General features: G+C 41.2%; 1 protein-coding gene across 1 annotated transcript in view; it reads right to left on the bottom strand.

Annotated features, from left to right (window-relative positions):
* Window positions 1–22,876, bottom strand: part of GNB4 (G protein subunit beta 4) — a 28,183-nt gene extending 5,307 nt beyond the window's left edge. Inside the window, exons 1-5 of the mRNA XM_054074860.1 lie at window positions 22,724–22,876; window positions 6,241–6,340; window positions 1,975–2,013; window positions 1,159–1,265; window positions 174–237 (exon numbers count right to left, since the gene is read on the bottom strand). Of these exons, the coding sequence (XP_053930835.1) occupies window positions 174–237; window positions 1,159–1,265; window positions 1,975–2,013; window positions 6,241–6,297 (267 nt within the window). The 5' untranslated portion in view covers window positions 6,298–6,340; window positions 22,724–22,876. The remainder of the gene's footprint in view (window positions 1–173; window positions 238–1,158; window positions 1,266–1,974; window positions 2,014–6,240; window positions 6,341–22,723) is intronic.
* Window positions 22,877–23,127: the final 251 nt, after the last annotated feature.

Raw genomic sequence — 23,127 nt, 5'->3', positions numbered from 1 at the left:
CACAAACTACAACACATCACCAGCAATCAGCTAGTCATGAAAGAAGAAGAAAAAGATACTCTGAATTAGGAAAAGATTCCTTCATTTTTGCCTTGCAACTATAGTAAAAAAGACACAACCCCCCTCAAACATATTCTGCATGAATTATTGATATGGATTATAAATAACTCTACCTTATTTGTTGTATAACTATCCCAAATAATTAGTTTTCCATCTTGAGAAGCACTGACTAGTAGCCTAAATATAAACACAAAATAAAATGTTAATATAAAACAAACCACAATATCCCAAAACACACATACTTCATGCATGATTAGCAAGTGACTCAGAAATTTCATATTACCCTCTGCTTTTTTTTTTCCCCTTGGGGGAGGGAGAGAAAGGCAGCAGGAGGCAGCTTTTTGGAAAGAATCTGTGAAGATCTATAGATTACCTGACTGAAGAACCACGTGTTCATAGGGACTCATGATTAACAATGGACAAACCCAAACGAATTACTGAAAACCCATTTGATGAACTCTCTCCACAGATGCTTTTATGTTTCATACACTAATATTTAACCTATAGAACTACACAAAAGTAAACAAGAAAATTAGGGGAAAATAAATCTTACAACCCTGAGGCACTGTTAACATCTGACTATCAGTTGCTCTGAAGGCAGCAGAATGAAACTGCTTCCAAGAAGCTAAGTAGATTTTCCCACTATGTGCAAAAGTATCTTTTCCCTCGATGAAATAAAATTTGTCTGCAAAGTTCTTCAATCTCTGTTATTACAGAAGTTATGTAATTATTCAACATCTTGGAAAACACAATATCCATCATTGCAAAAAATACCACATACCCTCCCCTCTGCTTAAATAGACTTGAAGAACTTAGTTAAAACTAAATGAAGGAAAATGCAAAATGCCTGTGGTAAAAACAAGCAAAGTACCTCTCCTTTCAACCACAGCTTCTCCATTACCACTATGCAATCCTCACTGGTTTTGAAAACGCAAACTGTAACTAAAGATAATAACCCCACCACAGTCGTGGTCTGTGATCCCCCTGCAGGGGCACCAACACCACACTATATGGCTCTCAAAATATGGTATTAATTCTGAAGTCCACAATCTGATTTCTTACCCTTAAATCACAGGTTTAAGGATTACTTGTACAAACCTTGAGTCAGATCCCCAGTGCATAGCATAGATTTTGGCCAAGTGACCTCTAAGCGTACGCCTTGTTCGCATTTGGATTCGACCCACTGAGTCCAGACTTGTTGTGATCTAAAAATAAATAAAACAAACCCTTGAGATACCAAGAACTATTTTTACTATACAAGATAACTGAATACATTTGAACTTTGATAGAAAACAATCTATCTTGGCAAGCAACATTAAAAAAAAAGATAGAAGTGTACAACCCAGGATTAAGTCCACGCAACACTGAGGAAAACAGATTGTCCAGAAGATACACTGACACGCACAATGGCTGAACCCTCAGGAAGTTTTTTAAAAGCAATCCTATGTAATACTGAAGCTTTTCCAGACTATTAAATCCGAAAGTTTTTCACCAAAACTCATGGAAGAAAACCCTCCAATACTTACTGCATTGTTACTTTTTAAAGCATGGCAAAACTTTAAACGTAAAATACTTTTGTTTCCAAAATACAGTTAGAAGACATTTATTGAAGTTTTTCTAAATATACTAAACACAACAAACACTCTATTTAGAAGGTAAACTGGGAGTAGGACCCACTAAGATGGTGGGGGAGTTTGCTGTTCACTTTATTTGTTTGGGTTTTTTTGGTGGGGTTGTTTCACTTTGTTTTAAATAACTGGATAAATACACAGTACATTTCCAAAGGCTTCTTTCACTTTATTATTTCAGCTTCTAAACAGGAACATGTTACAATCATAAATGGTAGGGATTTTTTTTTATATATATATATATATACACATCAAGTAACAGCTAAACACAAAATTAAAAACACACCTGAGCAAGAGTTGTGTCACTACATGCTTTCCTTGCATCCTGAAACAAAAGAATGGAACAATTTGAATTTAAAAGGCAACACCAAGCATCAACTGAGAGAAAGCGTCTGAAGAAAAAGTAACTCCTACGCCAGGCTTCACCACACTCAAAAAGCCACAAGTCAAGAACAGCTTACACACCAATATGCCTTCTGTCACCCTGTTCTACTGTCCAAGGAATCTACAGCACGGGCACTCAAGCTAGGGGTAGTGGAGGAAGAGGGACTTCAGAAGGGCCGTGCCCCAGCAACCTTTGAGTCTCCCTTTCTACAGAATATGAGATTCAAAGGTATTCGGAGCCATCCTAAAGTCCCAGCGCCTACCCTCTTCCCTGTATTCTTTCCCCGGTGTGGGCGTGCTCACTCATGTTGTGCTGAGCACCAAGGGAAGAACTGATCCACCTGAAAAAGCAACCACATATTATAGATGATTAGCAAGCGTTGTGCTACATGGGGCTCTTGCATTAACCCTTTTATCGTGCAGATGTGGCGATGCTAGTCATGAGAGGCAGTGTGAAAATGTACAGACAGGCTCTGGAGAGCAGGACACAGAGCAGGCTTGGCAAAGCTTAAGTGCTGGTGCACTTCAGGCAAAATGAAGGAAAAAAGCCCAGTCAACTATGACCCTCATTGATTTCATGGACTAGATAGTGCTCAGATCTCCATACAGATACTCCATCTCTTCTTCATTATTTCAGGCTCTACTGGCACATGACTGACTTTCTGCATATTATTCAACCCTACCTAGAAAACAGATTTCACTTTCATTTGTGCAATCAGAGTAACAGCCTGGACCCCTGACACGGGCAAGCACCACTGAGCCCAGTTTGCAACGCGCCCATTTTGCACAAGCTGTTTCCAGTTACAATTGCGACTGCACTGCACTCCTGCACCTCAGGCTCCCCCCTCTTCGAAAAACAAACATAGGCACGCAGTCAGCCACTTCTGAGAAGCACAGTTTAAAACAATTGGCTTAAAATTAGACAAGAACTCTACAGCACAAGCTATAGATAAACCCAGCAGCAAAAGAATCACAGGGTCAGCCACAAGACCCTCTCTAACTCCCTACAATTCCTGCAAAACCCTTCCACCCACTGTAACCGATGAAGCAGGCACCCCACAACTGATGGAGGACCATCTTCACCACTAGTTTGTGTGTGTCCCCACCCTGAGAAAGCCTTCAATCTGTACACTAATGGCAACGTCTTCTTCGAGACAAGGAACAGAAACATTTACTCACACATTTTGGAACTGTATCAACACATTTAGACCAGGATCTTAAAATTTTTCAAGCTCGTGCCTGAGAATTACTTGACATTGCAACTTTAGCTTAAATTTTTTAGTGTTCGTTTATTTTGACCACCCTCTATAGCTTTCCTCTCAGAAAGCAAGCCTGAGATTGGATTAAATCATTGCAACTGATTTTTAAAATGTCTGAACTGTAGAAATATTTATGAAATGTTGACGTCTGCAATCAGGAGGGGTTTAAAATACCAGAGCAGCAAATCCCCTGGCACTTTGGACTTATTTTATCCACAGGAAGAAACACACCGGATTTTAAACAACTTCAATTGTTTAGTTTAGCTGAAATACTGAGATGTTCAATGTAAAATGAATTCTGAATCCACTCTGAAGGAAACAAAGCAATTTTTCTTAAAGAATGAGCTATTAGCAACATCTATTCTTGAGGCTGTCTAATTCTTGCCATAGAATTGGCAGAGTTGCAGGAAAAGCAAAGTTTCAACAGGTTATTTTAATTCTCACATTTTAACTGTCATTTCTACATATGCATCATCCTAACGGAATCATTAGTGTCATAACATAAAAAAGCTCCTCTATAGAACTGTAGATTTTCTCAGTTCATGCAGTAGATTTCTTCTCACAAATTCTGCGTTGTCTACCTGCTCGATCCACGTGCAGCCTCCACAATTTCCTAGCACACACACTTAAGATTCCTTTTTTCCCCAAGCTATAGGCAGTTTTTTAAATAGTGTCTTATTTGTTCAAAATGTCATTCCGTTTTAAATCACACTGTGCCAACTATGCAACACTTCCAAAAATCATACCCTGAATTTCAGTTCCTGAAGTGAGGATATGCATTTCATGAGAACTTTATTATAGACAGAATTAGGGAACAACTTTAATCATGAAGCCATCCTGCTACCTAACTGTTCATAGATCACTGATGTTTCAAACTCAAATTGATGCAGTCTTAGACTATGCTGGAGAGATAAAATATCTGTGTATGGAACAGAGCTACACCTGCAGTAACTGCACGGGCAGGCGAAGGTAGCCACAGCCCCTAGATACTGTAAAGAAAAAGTCATTAAACACTTCTAAACCACTGCAGACTACAAAAAGTCTATTGGGAAGTTGATGGGTATGCATCACAGTTTATTCTAGTTTAGGAAGCTGCTAGGTACAATCTTATCTGGAACACATTTACAAACACAAAGGTGACTTTTTGATTATACTGTTAGACAAAATACCAGGCAAAATCAAGGAGCTGTAAACGACTAAGAGAGCAAGCTTCTGGCTGCATATAAAAAACAAACTCTCTTAGTGATCTACCCTCTTTTTAGAAGTGCATCAAAAATAATTCCGTAAAATTACCAGCCCACTTGATATCCTAGACACTTAAAAAAACCTTAGTCTTTTTAGCTCCTATTCTATCCCCTTGCCCATTCCAACCAAAACACTTATTTAGAAAGAAAGCCATGCAATGATTTAATGTGAGATGAACAGTCAACTATATAAATATGAAACTGCATTATTTGGTAAAAAAATGTCTTGATTATTAAATTATCGGGAGCATTTTTAATTGCATATTAATTTAAAGTTAAAATTAAACATAAGGTATCCAAACTTGCAACCAGATCCAAAAGGCACTAACTACCAAAGCTGAATCAAAAAGCTCCAATGGCAACAGCCATAGCTACTCAGCTACCTCCACGCAGATCCCATTTCAGGTTTCAGGGACAGAGTTACAAGGGTTAACCTAAAGCCACAAAATGCAGCCCTTAAACAAAATTAAGCAAAGCAAACACTCCCGCAAGGCAGACAAGCTCTTACTTGCCTGGTATCTCTTTCTTCACACAACAGCATTTTGCATAACACCAGACTGATTCATTACTAAGACTGAATTAACGACTAACTGGCTCATCCCATCACAACGTAATAAAAAGTCTTTCCACTTCAGGTAAGGAAGGGCTGAAAAAATCTGTATATTTTTTATTTGTGCAATTCCATAATAAAGCTTAAATTTACAAAACCACAAATTAAACTTGAAATTTATTTGCATTCCTCTACAGAGCTGCTAGAAGGGTTAGCCAGTGCCACAATACTGCCTGACTCCTGGTTTGTCTTTCACTGGTGCATTAAGTGAAAATGATAAAGATCAGAACTCTCCTTGACTAACACTGAATGAGCATCAGTGAAAGAACCATTTGCCCGCAACACATGCAGTGTGTTTATGGCACAGCTGATATTAATAAGCAGCTAACGGTCCACTGCATGAAGCAGCAGACCACTGCAAAACAGCGCTGCTGGCATATGTCGGCCTAAAAATGTCAGTGTGTATGCAAGACATCCTACAAATCCTGTAGTCTTGGCTGATAGTAATGATTGCAAATAAGGTATTCCCATTCAAATCAGATTTATGGATGCTTCATACTTAGAAAAAGGAAATTTTGATGAAGAATAAACAGACTTTGAAGATCCTGATTATGCTTTGTACTTTTTTCTCTACTGAAACCTGCAATACTGATATATATGCATGTTGCAACAGATTCCTAATAAACTGACTTTGGGCATGACAGCTCATACTTAGTTTATCTTCAATGAGTAATTTCAACAAGAAATTAGCACATACAGGAGGACCCGCATTTTCAAAAACAAAGTCAACAGGAAGCAAAGAAATAGGGCCTGCAGAAACGACATCCAGTCGGGAAGGTTCGCTCACACTCCATGCTGTGACCTGCATGCTTATCAGGACAAGTTTCAAAACACAGCAAAATTCAACAGGAAATAAAACATTTTGTTCAAGAAATATTATGAATGCATTTCACAATACCCCTGGCTTACTGTTCTGATTTTTAAGCAAATATCCTGAAAATATTTTAAGCTCTGCAAGACTTAAAGAGGAGCAAGTGATATATGTGATCTTTTTATACTTTATTTCTTTAAAGGAGAAACTTTACTATGAAAAATAAGCAATTAGCAATTCTTACTCTGATTTGATTTCGCAGCTGCTCTGCCTCCTGCCGTAACTGTTCCAGCTCACTCATCTTCTTCAGTCTCTATTTCTCACACTCCACTGGTAAAAAAAATCTGCCAAAAAAAGGGAAGAAAAGTAAGTTTCGGTATCACTTTCTCCTCTTCAAAAAACATAACCCCACCCCATGAACCTATATATCTTTATTCAGCCTTTAGAATAAAGAATGTATTTTGAATATAGAATCAACTGTCAAGAGTCACCCACTGCGCTTTACAAACTTACTGGTGAAAGCACTGGCAGCGCCACTCTCCTTCTCCCCCACTTGCAAACCTCCAGCGCCTTCACCTCAAGATGGCAACAGAGAGCAAACACTGCAGTGGTCACCGGAAACATGGTCCTTTGAGCCAAAGGACACTATAACACAAGCACCTTTGCACATGATATTGGCTGCTGTCTTAACTAAAGATGAGAATTTTTAATCCTCGACTGCAGCTGAAATAGGTTTTCCATATACTTTTCCATATTTTCCCTGGACCAGGCACAATGATGCTTTCATCTCAAAAGCATCTGCAGGGTGAGAAAGGGATAGTGAAAACCAAACCATCCCTAAAAGCATCCTCGTGTTGGTACAGCCCACAGCAGCCTAAAGCAATTCTCATCTGAATAAGGGCTCAAAGGAACCTTAATAAAAAGATCAATCGACAGTAAGACCACATGCAAGCACACTTTCAGGTCAGTAATTTTTTTTCAATCAAATTGTGCGTCTGATTTTTTCAGTGTTGTGCAGTTTCCTCAGATCAATTTTCCTCTTTATTCCCAGAGCAGCCAAACACCACTACAGACCTCCTAAGTCTATTCACATACATTTAGACTTCACTATCCTTGTAGTGAAAGTAAATAAGTGGTGAGCTTGCCCAGCAACAAGCCAGGCACTTGTCTGCGGGGTTTTTCTTTTATGATAGAAAAAGCACACCAGAAACGTGGTGGTGGTCCCACTACATGATCTAAAAAACCCAAGCCACTTCGAGTTCATAGAATAAAGACGGTAGTCAGAATACTGCACACAAAATGAAAATTGAGGAAGGAACAGAAGTGGGGAGAAGCACACACTCAAAACATCACCCTAAGCATTTAAGCTTAAGAGACAATACAGTAGTGTCCACCCAATTTAGTCCACAGAAAAGTGACTGAAAACCAGGGGAAGAAAGGCCACAGCATGGCTAGTAAGGTGTAGACCTCTACAAAAACCTCTTTGTTCGGTCTAGCTACTGGTTCTTTGGAGTTTAACAGTGACATGCTCCAAAAGACAGACTCTGGAAAGCTTTTTTCCATCTATAAAATACAACACTTCATAGGTACAAAGAGTGAAAGTTATTGGTTCAGAGCAACTTACTAATAAGATAAACATTCTTGGACCAACAGCTCATACAAGTGTTTGAGAGCTACAAAAACTTCTCGCTACTCAAGAAGGAAAGTATCCTGATCCATTATCTACCTTCTTTTTTCATTCAATCTGAACCTCCATACCTTCTACAGATACCACGGCAAAGTCCATGTCACAACAGACCCACAAACACACATAAATGGGACCACCTCCAAACCAAAATACATCTGAACTGGTAAGAGCACAGTGGTGACTTGGAAGGTCTAGCTATCATTTTCAGCTCTACTTACGTGCTACGAAGTCCACATCTTTCCCTCCTTAAACCTATGCTCTGTGCAACTATACAGACATTATAATCTATACATAAGCCTTCTAAGAGACAACTTGATTTACCATTGTCTTCCTATTTCACAAGCTTAGACTGTTCAGTATTGCTTAATGCACTGTAGGCATAAAATTTCTAGATGTCATCAGCACTGATGTCCAATTTAAAAAAATCAAACATTACGAACTGTAATCACTTTAGCACACTAGCTAATCACATGCCTTTATAGTCTTTGAAGTTTAATTGCAACTTTAATATATTTAATAACTGTAAAACTACACCTCTATGAAATACAGCCCGACTTTCAGCTCCAACAGTGTCAAATTATCCTTTTTAGAATGTTTTCCCTTTTTTTTGTTCTCAAACCTTCATGAAGGTATTACAGGCAAAGCAATGGTCTCAAATGTCTAAAGCAAGCCAGCCATGATGATTCGCCAACATTTCAGCAATCTTGCATGCTATTTTTAACAAAAGATAAAGATTCCTAGCAGAGAAGCTGATGTATCTCTGATTTTCTGAGAAGGGAAGTCAGCTTCTGCCCTGTGATGTGCCACAAATTTCAGTGCTTTGTAAACAGCAACTTCAACAGAGAGAATAATTGATCATAAAGAAAGTGACACTACTATTCAACTCGAAGCACACGTGGCTGGTCACAAGTTGCTAAAGTCAGGGCAGTTTTTCAACTGATAGCTAAAACTACGAGTGTATTAGAAAACTGGCTGTAGCATTGCCCCAGCACTCAAAGACCATCAATGACCATCTGCACTTCAATCATGAAGTCAGCATTAATGACTTTAATGTCCTTCCTATCAGTACTGTACATCATTAATGCCATTTCTGTATCAAGCTTCACCAGCAGCTAAACAGATGTTAAACTTAACAGCTCTAAATCGCATTATATCTGATATAGATTCAGATAAGCCTTCTCATCCACCCATCTCCAGCTTAAAAATCAATTCATAAGCAAAATAAAGGCCAATGACATTTCATACCCTTTTGAAAGAAACGTTTTTTACTCAAAAAGTCCTAGCAACATCAGTATGTTCTAACTTTGCAAGGTCACTAGCATCACTGCTCAGCAGAACTGTATCAGCATTTCAAGGTCAAGCTATACAGCAATGAATACAGCAACCTCTCAGCCAGCACGCATTTCTACAAAACCCAGATTCACTTTAGAAGTGCGTTATTCTAGCTTTAAGTATAAAGGTTCCTACACAGTAGCAGCAGCTGAACCGCAAACCTTGAGATAATTCTTAAGCTATATATAAACACCAGGATACTACAATAAACAAAGTAAGTGTACAGTGTAATCATTAAACTGAAGTGTATGCTCACTGTCACTGGCTGGCTGTGGTTCCCACTGCCACTGCTTGTGCGTTCAGATGATCACCCACCATACAGTATTCAGCACACCCGCCAGCAAGATCTCTCCTCTCTGCATTTGGAATTTGGTTTTTTAAGCACTATTCAAGGTGCCCACAGGAAATTACAGAAATGAGTGGGTAGAGAACAAGCTCTCATGGATGCTTTTCCAGATTCACACTTTCTCTGCAAGCAGTATCTCTGAGCTCTTGTCAAACCACCATGTGAACACCTCCCTGATGCCATACTCGTGACAGAAAAGCAGGAAGATACGCACGTGCCTGGAACTTGCGCACACAGACGCATCTGTGTCTGTTTTAACGCTTCTGATGCTATACGGTTAAAAGAAAGGAAAAGAAGGAAGCCATAGTCAAGATACAGTTATGTGCGTAAACAATTATCTAGACTACATTTACTTGCTGTAATATTGGGTTTAAGTGTATTAGTGAGGTGAGCAGTGAAGCACAGCAAGAACACAGAGTCGAAATGGCTGGCAGCAATGGCAAAGCAGAGGCTGCATCCTATAAACCTGCCCTCAGCACAGGGAAGCAGGTCATCACCATAACCTCCAAGCCTGCTATTTCCCAACACTACCAGGCATCAGATAAAAAATAACTTCTTTTTTATCATGTGAAATGCTGGGACTGCTTTCACGGGGCTTTCGGGGACTGCAAAGAACAGAGGTGATCTCTGTATTACAATTTTTTCACACAACAAATTACTGAAAACCTCAGTGGTCTCAACTCCAACCTGTGCTAGGTTACAAAGGACACACGCCTGTTCATTCTTCCTTACAGGAAAATCAAAATACTATAGCCAGGAAGGAACACTGCTCCAAAGCCTGGAAAATTATTCCAAGCGTGAACTTTCCCAGGAGCCCAGCTGTATCATACTTGGCCTTGCGGGAAGCAAAGTCATCCGCTGTTGCACCTCTATGGGCAGAAAGATCGTGAGGATTCCTCCTGTCACCTCAGGAGACTGCAGGTAACATAATGCCAACCTTATTAATATTTTCAATAATTTTTTCATCAGAGAAAAAAAAGTATTCCAAGTCACCTTAGATGAAGGACACTAGTGGTACCTGCTTTTCAACATTCACAGGTAGAAAACCCGACGACGAAACCAGTTGTTTCTCTTCAGATGCAATTCATGATGTACCATGCATAATATTATTGGCTATGGCAAAGAAGCCTTGAGGGTATGAGCAACAACAAGGGGAAGAACTTTTTAATACCACTGGTAGCCAGGGGCTGTACCACTGCAGGACACCTAAGTGATTAGGAAACATGGTCAAGGACACAAGCTGCTTCCCATCAGAAGCAACAATACAGGGAGCTCACTGTGAGCAATACTCATTGTGCAATCAAGGTGGCACATCTTTGCCCTCATAAAAGCAATGTCACTTGTAGGCTGAAACGTTTCTCAGTGCAATTTTTCCTCAGAGGACTTGTACAAGTGAATTTACTGATACCAAAATAAAGTGCCTCCCGAGGCAAAATAATTAACTAAGTCAGATTCCACAGCATATCTAGTGTCAAGAAAGCCACTGGCAAGCTCGAGTGCTCCACAGATAAATTACCCCTTACATTACTCCTGATTCAGTAGCAGCATAATTTGCTAAGAGTTTAATTCTTCATTATCTGGGCAGGCAGTGACAAATTACCACAGGTTCTCGTCTTGGAAGTACTTTTTCCGCAACACGTGGACTCAAACACTAGGGCTGAAAAAGCACCCTTTTGTCTGCAAAAACTCACTCCAAACGCACTTGCAGATACACTGCAAGAAGATTCACTGAGCCCAGGATGTCTGTAGCTCCCTGGCCAGCAGCAGGGCAGGAAGCAGCGCCTACATGAGCCAGATGCACATGCGTTCACCAGACAGGGGGCCCGTCAACTCTGTTGCATGGAGTGGGAGGCTGGCACAGAGTCTGATAGCCAATACAGCTCTGGAAAGTGAAGAAATGGGCTGATATTTGCAGATTACTCAAAGCAGCATACTCAGGCATGTAGCAGTAGGACTATTTAGTTCTGCAAAGCAGAGCTATTTCTAACTCTCAGAAGATTACAGTTTACAAACCAAGATGCTAAATAATTTGGTTCCTTTTTAAAAAAAAAAAAAAAAGAAATTTTCACTTGCCTCAGCAAGCTTAGCTTATTCCCATGTAAAAAACACCATGTAGACAGGAGGAAAAAAAAAAAATGACTAGAGAAGTGTGAGTACGCCCCTCCCCACAACAAAGCGTTGCTATTTTTGTGCCAAATACATAGAGATTAAAGGGACTGCAAAAAGAACAGTCTGGCTGGCTGGATTCTTAAGAGCTATTGACTGACGAATTACCTAGGCAAGAATTCTATTTTGTATCAAAAACTCAGTCCTTTAGAATTTAAATAAGTGTTTCCCTATATACATCAACCTCAGTGTTTCAACTCGTATGCACTAAGATCTCAAAACCAATCAACATGTAGCAGCAGAAAGTAAGAAAGGAGGTTTCACAGAGCTTTCATGTGATCATTCCTACCAGTGATCACACAGGTGGCTAAACATAAGGAATGCTAACTATAGCGCTTTACTAATTATAGGAAGAAGACACCCAAGAAATACTCCAGACCTCTCTCAAGGGAGCTATCTTGGTAACTCACACAGAGTTAGGCTTCTGTCCATAAAATCTTTGCATGCTGAAGCCACTTGTATGAAGCTTCCTGGTTGTCTTCTGCAGCTGCTGACAGCATATGCAGGTTTTTCTGTCTCAGAGGTGGACAGCAGAGTCTGCTTTGAGGCTGAGCTCTGGCAGCACACATAGACTAACGCTTTATATATTCAGGATGTGCCAAAGAAGATTTCGATAAAACATTTCCTCATTTAGTGACACTAGTCCAGACTTCAGCAGCTTTGCCCACTCATTTATGTCTTCTCAAAGCCACGAACAGAGAAGGAAAACAGAGAGAGGTTTTATTTCTTACAGCCTGAAGGGAATGGATTTGACGTATTCAAGAACAGTTCAAAATCCATAAACTTTCACACAATGGACAAACCCTTACATAAAGTGAAATCTCTGCCTGTATAGAAGATGTTTAAAATAAATGCATTAATGCTATACTGTAGTTACACGCCTTCATATATAAAAAGTATTTTAGTGTGAATTTCATATATTTACTACAGTAGAGCTGCTTAAGGACCACACATACACTAAGCTCTCCACTGAGGAAACATAAATATTTAATGTCTTTTTTTTTTTCTGTATCTCAGCCCTATGTTGTCTTTCCTGTGTTTCTCAGAGACCATACCAGCCATTCATTTTCCCAAGAATTCATTGTTCTGATTTGTAGCTGAACTGCATCAATAAACAAAGACAACAACAAAGCAAGGAGCTTTTATATTGGTCAAATAATACTTAAATCCAAGCAGAGAGAGGTGTAAGTTGAAATAACAGTATATAAGGGCTGTAATTGTGCCATTGTGTACCTTGCTTGCTCCTTCTCTCTCCTCTCAAACCTCTTCAGTGCATCTCCTTCCCTTCTGAAGCTTTACTGCATACTTTTGAGGGGTGCATTAGCTGCAGAACATATTAGACACTCCCGTAAAGAAAGAGAATAAAGGTTAATTTAAAATAAATTCATATCATTTAGAAAGCAACCTTGGAATTCCTAACTGAATCTTTTCCTTAAGATTTTTAAGTTTTCATTTGGTGAGATGAAACTAATTGTTGCTCTGATTTCCGAGCCCCCAGGCAGACGTTAAGGGAGAGCTCTCCCATATTCAGGGCCTCTGGTCTCCCCAAGAAGAAAACAGGAAGCAGCCTGGGTGTGACCTCGCTTGCTGAGGTCAGTGCTATTGTTGCGCTTCTGCACGTTTTGGAAGTGTTTTAAAGTTATATGCCTCCATTATAGCTTTGGTACAAAAACAGGAAATAATCAACCAACGCCTCGAGAGAGAGGAAGGGTATTAGCAGAACTTATTTAAGCACTCATTTCTCTAACAGACCCCATCTTCAATTTAAGGAACCTATGAATATATGTGCTCAAAATCACATGTACAGCTGAAAAGGAGTGGTTGCAAAAGAGACCCACAAGCAAAGAACAAATCAGTGGGGTAAAGAAGCAGTCTTGCCTCTTCATGTGCCAACCAGCCCCCGTGCAGTTACATCACGAACACAACCCCACCCACGAGCTGTGTGGCAGCGGCAGTTTCAAGCCAACAATATTGCTCCTTCCTTCCTCCATCAAAAGAGCTCACACCCCTACACATCAGAAAGAACAGAAATGTGCAACTTCGCACACAGCTTGTGATTTTAGAATAAATTTGAAATACAGCCTGCCACATAAAAATATTTGTATTTACCGCAATAACTGCTTGGAGGTATTGACAGAAGGAATTTGCGTCAGACAAACAAACACCTGTGTTCACCTTCAGGCTTCAATACTGTAAGTATCTACCTGCACTGCTTCTCATTCCTAGAGGAGAGCAGAGGACACGGTGGCTGGAACGTACGCTGCAGATGTGCTGAAGTCTGTGCCCTTCCACTAGCACCGCCAATACCGCCCATGCACAACTTGCAAACAAGAGAGCAAACCTAGTGATCACCCTTAACAGATCACAACACATCTCCCCATTTGATCGCTGGTTTGATTACAGTTTCCATGGAAGATAAACAGATCAACAAACACTGACCTTGTTAACAGCAGTCACAAAAAAGACAAAAGGAAATCACCATTTAAAAATTGGAGTGAAATAATTCTTACTAAGTTAACTGGTAAAAAACAATCAGTGACTTAAGACTTTTGCCCTTCTTTATAGAATAAGTTGACACTTCACTAGATCGGTGTCTTAAGCTCAGAGATATAAGTTTATTTCTAAAACGCAACTGAAAGTCTATGCCAAGTACATTCATAAAACACATACAGAAAGCCCCTGCTCTTCTTTGCCCACACACACTGGATTCTAGAAAAAAAAACACAACAAGAAATTCACTGTTAAGCACGAGGCTGAAAACAGCACAGGAAGGAAGGAATTTTTAACAGTCATGAATATTTCACAACTCCAAAAGAGTGTGGGGGTTTTTTTTTCCCAAAAGGAATATTCTTACATCTTATATTCATCATGTTCATTTCCAGGTCAAAATGTTTTGGTATGTAAGCACACTTATTTTTATCACACTCCCTGCAAACAGAACTTCACATGAAAGTCAAGTTAATTGTCTTTAGTGACTATAATAATGATTCTTCAGTAAAAACTGGGTTCACTGACCACAGGACACTCCATCACTGAACAAATTGTTAATGGGTTTGTAGTTCAAAACGCATAAGTGGCAAGAAAGACAATGCAACAAAAAGGTGTAACCCTAAGGAGCAGAATAGACAATAGCAGTTCCAGTCCAATTTCTTCCTCGGGGACAGACAAGTGGAAACAAACACACAGGGTGAGCTGATGCACTACATTATTTGCTTCTTCAAATACCCACCTACACCCAGAAGCTATTCTATTGAGTTTGGCTTTGAAAAGTGTACTGGAGTGACAACCCAAAGTAATTTTGAAAGACCATTCACATTTAAATCCATCTCTAAACAAGTTTGGGGTTTGATTTTTTTGAGAGACTCGTACATTGATATTTACTGAAGTGGCACCTTCAGGGCCAAGCAGGGTCAGCATACAAAATCTGGTCTGGCACCTACAAGCACAAAGGGTTCCTTAAACAGCCTCCTGGTTTCTGAGAGCATGCAGACTGCACGGTATGCACAAAAGGCACTAAGTACACAGAACATTTTTACGTTTGAAGTCAGTGGAGAAGATACACATTAAGAGAAACTAATAGTGTCTGCAGGAAAAGTGCCTGGATTCAGCTAAGATGACAGTTCACTTGACTGAAAAACTGCTAGCCAGGAATTATTTCAAAGTGAAGCATTCTCACACACTTCAGGAGCAGACAGCCCGGCAGTACCAGTTACACATACACATTGCATCCTTTCAAATGTATCACCAGCCTGGGGAAAAAAATGCATTTGATCTATACATAGCCTTCAGCACCCTTCCCTCCTCCTCACCATTCAGCACCGCACACACGCTCCCTTGGTACCAAAGCTACAGCCAGGCATTATGCAGTTCGCATCACTATGCAGCTGTAACACTTAGCATACAGCTGTACTCTTTCACAGAAAAACAAAGGAATATAAACATTTGCTTTTTTTATACAGATCAGATAAAACTACTGCCCTCAGGTCTAATTTTAATTTTGCTTTTGGTTTACAATACGTTTCTGGTCAATTATTTATGATTCTAAGCCACAAAAATTGAGTCCTCTTCCAGACGAGTTCAGGCTACTTTAGTAGAGTTTTCTAATTTTTTTTTTTTTGAGCTGCATGTTATCACAGACCTTCAAAACAAAAAAAAACACCAACCAAAAAAACTATCAAAACCCTCACTTTACACAGAGCCACTTAATGAGTAGAAATCCTACAGCAGAAAGTGAAAATCGTAAGTACTGCTTTTCACCCCTCCTAATGCAAGTATTAGGAGTACACAGGCTGTGTAACTACTTCAGGTACCACTTGTGATGAAAAGGATACGCATAATCTATTCTCTTCAATTGCTTTTGATGTTTCTCATGCAGCACTGCCTAGTTCCAAATGGTCACTTATTTATAAACAAACTACATCAAACACTAAGAGAAGGTTTATGTTAAAGCAGCAAGTATTGCTGCGCTTTTAACCAGCTTCACACTTTCAAGGTTTCTCAAAATAAAAGCCATCTTTATAGTAGGAGTATTTTTCATATACCGATTATATCTATATAAAAACCCTTTTTATAAAAAATCCTATCTAGATAAAGCTGGCATTATTTAAAACGAAACTGCAAATTAAATTTGCAATTCATTATTTTTCACACCTTTACAATGCCTTAAAACAGTCACACAAGCATACTGCATACTGTGGCCAGAAGTCAGAAATTACCTGCCTGGCTATTGGAAGGAAAGATGGTCCTACATGAAGCTTCCAACAGAACAGAAGGCAAGAGAAACAAAATGACAAAAGCAAGGAGTACAACATTCCCACTAGAAGCCTTGTATCCTAAAGTTCCCTAAAGCACTGTATCCTTTTCTATGAAAACGTGCCCCTCTCTAGATTATTAAGAGCAGAATTCCCTGCTGGAGACTAAGCCCATGGCTACAGACAGGAATGTATCTGCCAGGCCCCATGGCCACCAGAGCTCACAGCTCCACAGCCTTCTTTGTTGGAGGTTATCTTTCCAACCCACTGAAACTTCTCATAAACACTCCTGACGTATCTCAGGCAAAGTGAACTGGGTCAACAGTAGCCAAGCCACGTACCTGTCTCTGCTCCTAGCCTTCAGCAAGGAGCAGACACTGTTGCGCTAACTCTTTTGGTTTTAACATTCGAAACAGGCATATTTATTATCATTGTGGATGTTTCTTCAGCAATTGTGACTGAAACATCAGTAAAAATGGCAAAATGTTCTGAAATTCCTGCTTCCAGAAGCTAAGCACAAAGCAATCCAGTATCTGACTCAATGAAAAAGCAAACATTAGCCATACCGATGAAACTCTCAAGCAATTTAGCTGTTTGCTTAGGATGCTGGCCTTTCAGCTGCTGCCTTCTCAAAGTCACCATAAAGGTCTATGATTCAGGGCCACGAGATTTCTGTAGAGACTGAGAACAGAAGACTGCTCAAGCTTCTCAAGCAACACCACCAGGAAAAGTCGGTTTTCTTTTCCTCATGCCACCCCTTTTCAAAGTGTGTGCTTCATTTTCACTGCCCATCTGCATTTGTAACTGACCATAAGAGAGGAGCAGGGAAAAAAGCTTTAATGTCTTCCTGTCTCCAGCTACCTGAACATCCCAATTTGCTGCTTCTCCTCGAGTCTGGGGGACAGCAGCAAGGCACCGACATGCTCAAATACTCATTTATTTTGGACTTGTACTTTTTTAACCTGCTGTACAAAAACACCCCACCAAAACCCAGCTCCTTCTTTTAGACTGCTTCTAAGACAAAAGAGGAGTTTCTCCTTCTCTGCTGAAGATCTTGGAAACTAAGGCTGGGCTTGTAGCACCCAGAACCGTGGTTTTACTTCCTGCCACCTCACTCTCCACACTTTGGATTGGGTTTTGTTTAGACACCTTGCATCCAAACTACTAGAAAGAGCAACCACAACGAGAAGTTTCTTGCCCCACTAGTGATGGTAAGATTAAAAAGAGGCATTTAATATCCTAGAAAACGCTGCAAAGCTGCCCTGTGCCCCAATGCTCTTCTTCCCTAATATTGTTAGGAGCACCCAACATCCGTGCTATGCCCTCCCCACAGATCAAATGGAAGGGAAACGGTACTAACATCATTACTAGTGCTTTGAAATTAAAGGGCATTTGGACTTAATGTCTTCTTGGAAGATTTGCTGTGCCGTTTTCTGAATTCTGTCTATTGTACCCAATGCTGAGATCACCACAAATCGTCCGTAGCTCTTCTACTGCCTTCCAGTCCCACCACCAACATGCACGTGTAAAGGAAAGGACTCCAGTTTGCCTTCTCACACAGCAACACAAGATAAATACATTCGCCTAAAACATAATTTATGATTTTAGGGTGGGGCAGCTTTTATAGAAAAAGCCTACCTAGAATCTAATACACCCCAGATTTATTAATTTTTTAGTACTCTTGCATTGTCAAAATCTTTTAAGTCAAATCACCAAAACTGATCAAAGTCTTTAGATAGTGACTGAGGCTCTAAATTTACAGTTTGTTAAATCAGGTTTTGACAAGTATAATAGCACCTATACACGCAATTGGAATATTTCTTTCAGCTCAGGAACAACTAAGCTTAATTTAAATCAAGAATCTAAAGGAAAACATCTTCCCTTTCCAGACTACAGATAAAATTGGCTTACATGAACAATCACTTAAAGCAATCAATCATGACAGAAAGGGTCACCAGAAAAATCCTCATATCAAATATTTCTTTTAACCAGATCACTTTTAAATACCACATGTTTTAACAAAAGATTGTGAATAAGAATCTCTAACTCTAATGCAAGACTTCACAGTTTGTGTGTTATTTGTAGCATTTATTTTAATATATAAATAGAAAATTACACAAGTGCAATTTATGTCTTGAAACATAATTACAGAAATAATTACTACAGTAAATATATATATACATATAGGGCAGAAAAAATTATACAAAAATTAACCCAACAAGAATCAAGTCATCAAATTATCCTGAAACTGCTTGGGTGCTCTGTACTGGATTAGATGCTGACCACCTGAACTAAGAACTGCACTATGGAAAGCAAACAGGTCCATGACTTCCCATTGCTGACTGCCAGGAGGTAATTTGTTCTTGTCAGAGACGCCAAGCCAGTCATCAAGAGCGGCTCCAAGGCATTCAATCTCATTTAGGAAACACATTCAATCCTGAGATTGATCTGATTATTTTATTTTGTTCCTCTTCCCGCCATTTGAAAATTAAAATCCTATAAAATAATTCTAATCTTAACATTACTCAGCTCTTTTAATGTTTCAAAACAGTAGGATTCACAGTGACTCAAACACTTGGCTTACATTGAAAATCCATATGATTAATATTTGTCTGAGACCTAACATAAGAAGGAGAGGAAAACTACAGTTTCTGCAAATTAGCAAATCTGTTTTGCCTCCAAACAACTAATTTTGTGTAATAGGTGGAATTAAAAGTGCCTTTTGCTCTACACTTACTTCTTTCACCTTCTTTCCAGTTAAAGTCATTTCAGAAGGCAATAGACTGCAAGACTTACAGTAACTTAATCAGAATTTGTTCTACTGTATCTAAGCATTTTTTGAATACTTTTGGAAGCCAAGACATCTTAAAGGAAATGAAACTGTCTTCACTGCGCAGCATAACTATTTGCTTCTCCATGTCCATCAATATTTGTTTTAATTCTGCTTTTTTATAAACCTTCAGCTCAGTTCTTATTCATCTTCTCATTACGGCCTTTCCCCACACTGGCTACAGCAATTCATAATAACTAGAACATCGAGCATCACTGATGGCATCCAAGCTGACATCCACCCAAAACATTAAGAACTTCACCTCTTGGTCTTCTGTTTCAGGCCTTCTGCAAAGACAGGCTGTTCCATGATTCCCACACTGCTGAACACATTAACACAACCTAAACAGTACAGATTTTTTTTTTTTTTTAAAGTAAAGCTGCAGCTCTGTACAGCACTGTCTCATGCTATCTAGAAAGCTCTCTGAAGCTGCCTGCCCTGGTATCAGATACCAAACCACAACCGTAAGGGAAGAGCATGCGTTCATGTTTTTCGTGATCATTTGCATTAGTGCTGTTTAGCATCTTTCACATAAATTCTATTACAAAACACTGGGTTGCAAAACACAGAAGTTTCATATAAGAGCAAAACAATAACAACTAAATTTAATTACACACTTCAGAAGATGAAGTAAGTGACAGGTCTGCACCCAATTAAAGGGGAGAAAAACTTTGGTGGAACTTAAAAAAAACTTTCTACATTAACAATACTGCACATACTTTCTAAAAAACAAGTTCCAGGCACTTGGGAATTGCATTAATCTGAGTATCGATACGCTCATACAGCACCATGTAGAAAATACAACCACAGCATTATTACTGTTCCCAAGTATTTACATTCCATGAGCAAGCAGTGCACATCAAACTCAGATTCTGAATTTCCTACTAGTTTGATGAGACTTTTTGCAGTGACTCCTGAGATAAAAAACAATAAATCAAACGGCCCTGTCTTCAGTCACACAGCAGCCTTAATTTATGACACTGGTAGAGCAGACAGTAACTGAGGAAGATTTACAAAGCACTGTATATTCTGGTCTTTTTTTATTACATCTTACTTCACCTTCAAAATCTTAATATTCATAAATTTTGTGGCATTTTTAAAAGTTGCACAATGTTCTAGAAGAGAACTATGCACAGGACTGTATTCAAAAATATTTTTGCAAGGTTTTCTAATGAGGTTTTTAGTCCTAAGCTTTTCTTTAGAAACTGTTTGTAAAACTAAAATACATGGACAAATTAAACATCAGGTATATTAGTACTCCAGTATGCAACACGAACATGCAGTTGAAACTTTCATTATCCAACATAATTACAGCCAGATGACATTTGTAGCCAGCAATCTTCTGCTGAAGATTTAAGTGAGCTGTCTATCAAGACCAGCTTCTCAAGCACTTAGGGAAGGGCTGAACAAGAGAGACCACAAGCTCTTTGCTGTACCACTTTAACAATACACAATACAGAAAAAGACATCCCTGCAACCTGAAACTTGCACTTTTCACGGTTAACAGATAAAAGACATTTTATATTATTGTTATTATAACCTTGGTTCTCAACACATTAGACGTGTATAACTCATCTGCATAATGCACCTTAGAAACTGCTAATTTTAAAGAAACAATACGTAATTCAGTATTGCCTATATTTTGCCATATTATACACAGAATGAGACACAATCACATATTTATGATAGCTCCCTTTTTCATAGCCCCCTTCTTTCAAGATAAAACCAGCCTGTTATCTGGAAGCACAAATTAACTCCACCATAGCTATCCTGCTTAAGAATCACCAACAAACATTGCAAAACCCTACTGAAGATTCTCAGCCCATCAGAAGACACTCAGGATCATAAGGGTTTGTCATGTGGTTTGTTTCATTTGAATTTGTTGATGTAGTTATTACCCCTCCTAACATAATTTCAGACTTTCCCCAGCTCTAACCACTACTTGCATCTACTGTGTCTGTCACTTAATAGTCAGATTAGTGACCATCTCTTACACCACCCTCAGACTTTCCAGCAGCAGTCAGACAGCAGCTTTATGATTTCCTCCCCACCCTCCAGTAACTTTGCAGGCTCGTGTCCCCCAGGATTCCCACTGGAACCTGAACAGCCACTTCCTCCCCACAAAAATCTCGGGATCCTCTCTTTCTGCTTGGGGAAGCACAGGAAATTCTGGGAAGCACATCAAAGACTGCTGCGGTCAGCTCTGGAGGAGGCACAGCAGCCCCCGGGAGCCCACAGCAGCCTGTGCTGACAGCTGGCAAAGAGAAGCACCCAGCTGCCAGCGGGAACCGCCTCTCGCCGAGCCATCGCGCTCACCTCCTGGCTCAGATCCTCCGCGGAAAACACACACAAGATTTTTCTAAGCGTAGAGCAATCTAGAACACAGAACCCCACTGCATCCATAAACCCCACCAGATTCAAAAAACGAGTTTGCATCTCTCTCAGTGTTTTACAGCGGGTTTTGGAGGCTGGTTACCCGTCTCCTCCCTCTAAAACATTTTGCCACTCTTTTCCTTTCCCTTCCGATCACTTTACCTAACAGGGAACAGCTACTATTCGGTTGTTTCAGAAACTGATCATATGTAACCATATCAAACTCTAAGCAATTCTTTTCCTCCGCTCATGCTTAACTTTGGGACTTACCGTGGTCCTATTTCAGGACTGAAACCAGCCTGGAAAATCGTGTATTTTCCAAGCTACAATAATCAGTCTAATAAAAGGCAACACATCTATACCCAAACTGTGTAATTAAGAGAAGGGAACAGACAGATGGCTTATTCTGCATTAGTTCTGATAATATTACAGCATAAACCAAATAACGTAAATATAAGAAGATGACATTTGCAGTCAACCATCTTCTAATGAAGATTTAAGCGATCCGAGCCGTCTATCAAGCCCAACTTCTCAAGCACTCAGGGAAGGGACTGCCGGACACGGACAATCTGGATGTTTTTCATCAATTTCCAGTGGGCATGGAAATAAAATCTAAAGACACCGATAACTTCAGCAATAAGTGCAAATTTTAAAAACCAAAACCCATTCTGCAGAAGAACCCGCAACACCGACAAAGCGCGGCACAAAAACCACCTCATGACTCTGCACTTTTCCCGAGGACGGGGATTCCTCCCGGTTCACCCTCGCCGCGACCCTCAGGCAGAGCCACAGCCCTTTCTGGGCGGATTTAGGGAACGCAAACGCCGAAACGAGTTCTAGGCAAGTGGCGGAACGGAGCGGCGCTTTCCCCGGGCGCCGCCTGCCGCCGCCGCGGGGGGATTTTGGCTGCCAGCCGCCGGGAACGCAGCGGCGCCCGGGCCCCCCCGTTCCGCCCGGCGAACGCAGCGGGTCCCCGCGCCCCCCCCCTCCCCTCCGCCCCGGGCTCTACCTGCCGCCTCGGCGCTGCCCGCGCTGCGGCCGGGCTGTCCCCACCCCCCCCTCCCGGCGCGGTGGTGCCGCCCACGCTCCCCCCCCGCGGGATGGGGCCACCCGCCAGGGGCGCGGCCGGGCCCGAGCACCACCAGCGCCCCCCCGCGCCCCGAGCCCGGCCGAGGGGGCGCCGAGAGCCGCACGCCGGCTCGGGGATGGCGGCTCGGGGATGGCGTCCCGGGCGGGCGGTACCTGCGGGCCGGGCGCCGCCGGGGCCGGTGCGCGCGGTGTCACCGGGGAGCCGCCGCCTCCTCCATGGCGCTGGGTCGCGGCGCGCGGAGCCCCGCCTCCGCCCGCATGGGCCCGGCCGACGTGCCGGGCGTTGCCATGGCAGCGCCGCGCTGACGTCAGAGCGCTTAAAGCGGCCGCGCCCGGGGCGCCGCGTGGAGACCCGCCCTGAGACCCGCGGTCACGTGGGGTCGCCCCGCCAGGGGCTTCGCCTGGAGACCCGCATCGCCCCGGGACCGCGTGGAGCCGCCCCGCGGGAGCCCCGCATCGCCCCACGTGAAGCTCCGCATCGCCCCGGGGGCGGTGCGACGCCCCCGCATCGCCCCGCCAGTGCATGGAGCCGCCCACCCCGCCTGGAACCCCGCATC

Source organism: Cuculus canorus, chromosome 9, assembly GCF_017976375.1.
Source record: "Cuculus canorus isolate bCucCan1 chromosome 9, bCucCan1.pri, whole genome shotgun sequence".
In the NCBI taxonomy this organism is placed as follows: domain Eukaryota; kingdom Metazoa; phylum Chordata; class Aves; order Cuculiformes; family Cuculidae; genus Cuculus; species Cuculus canorus.
This window is presented reverse-complemented; position numbering and strand designations above follow the sequence as displayed.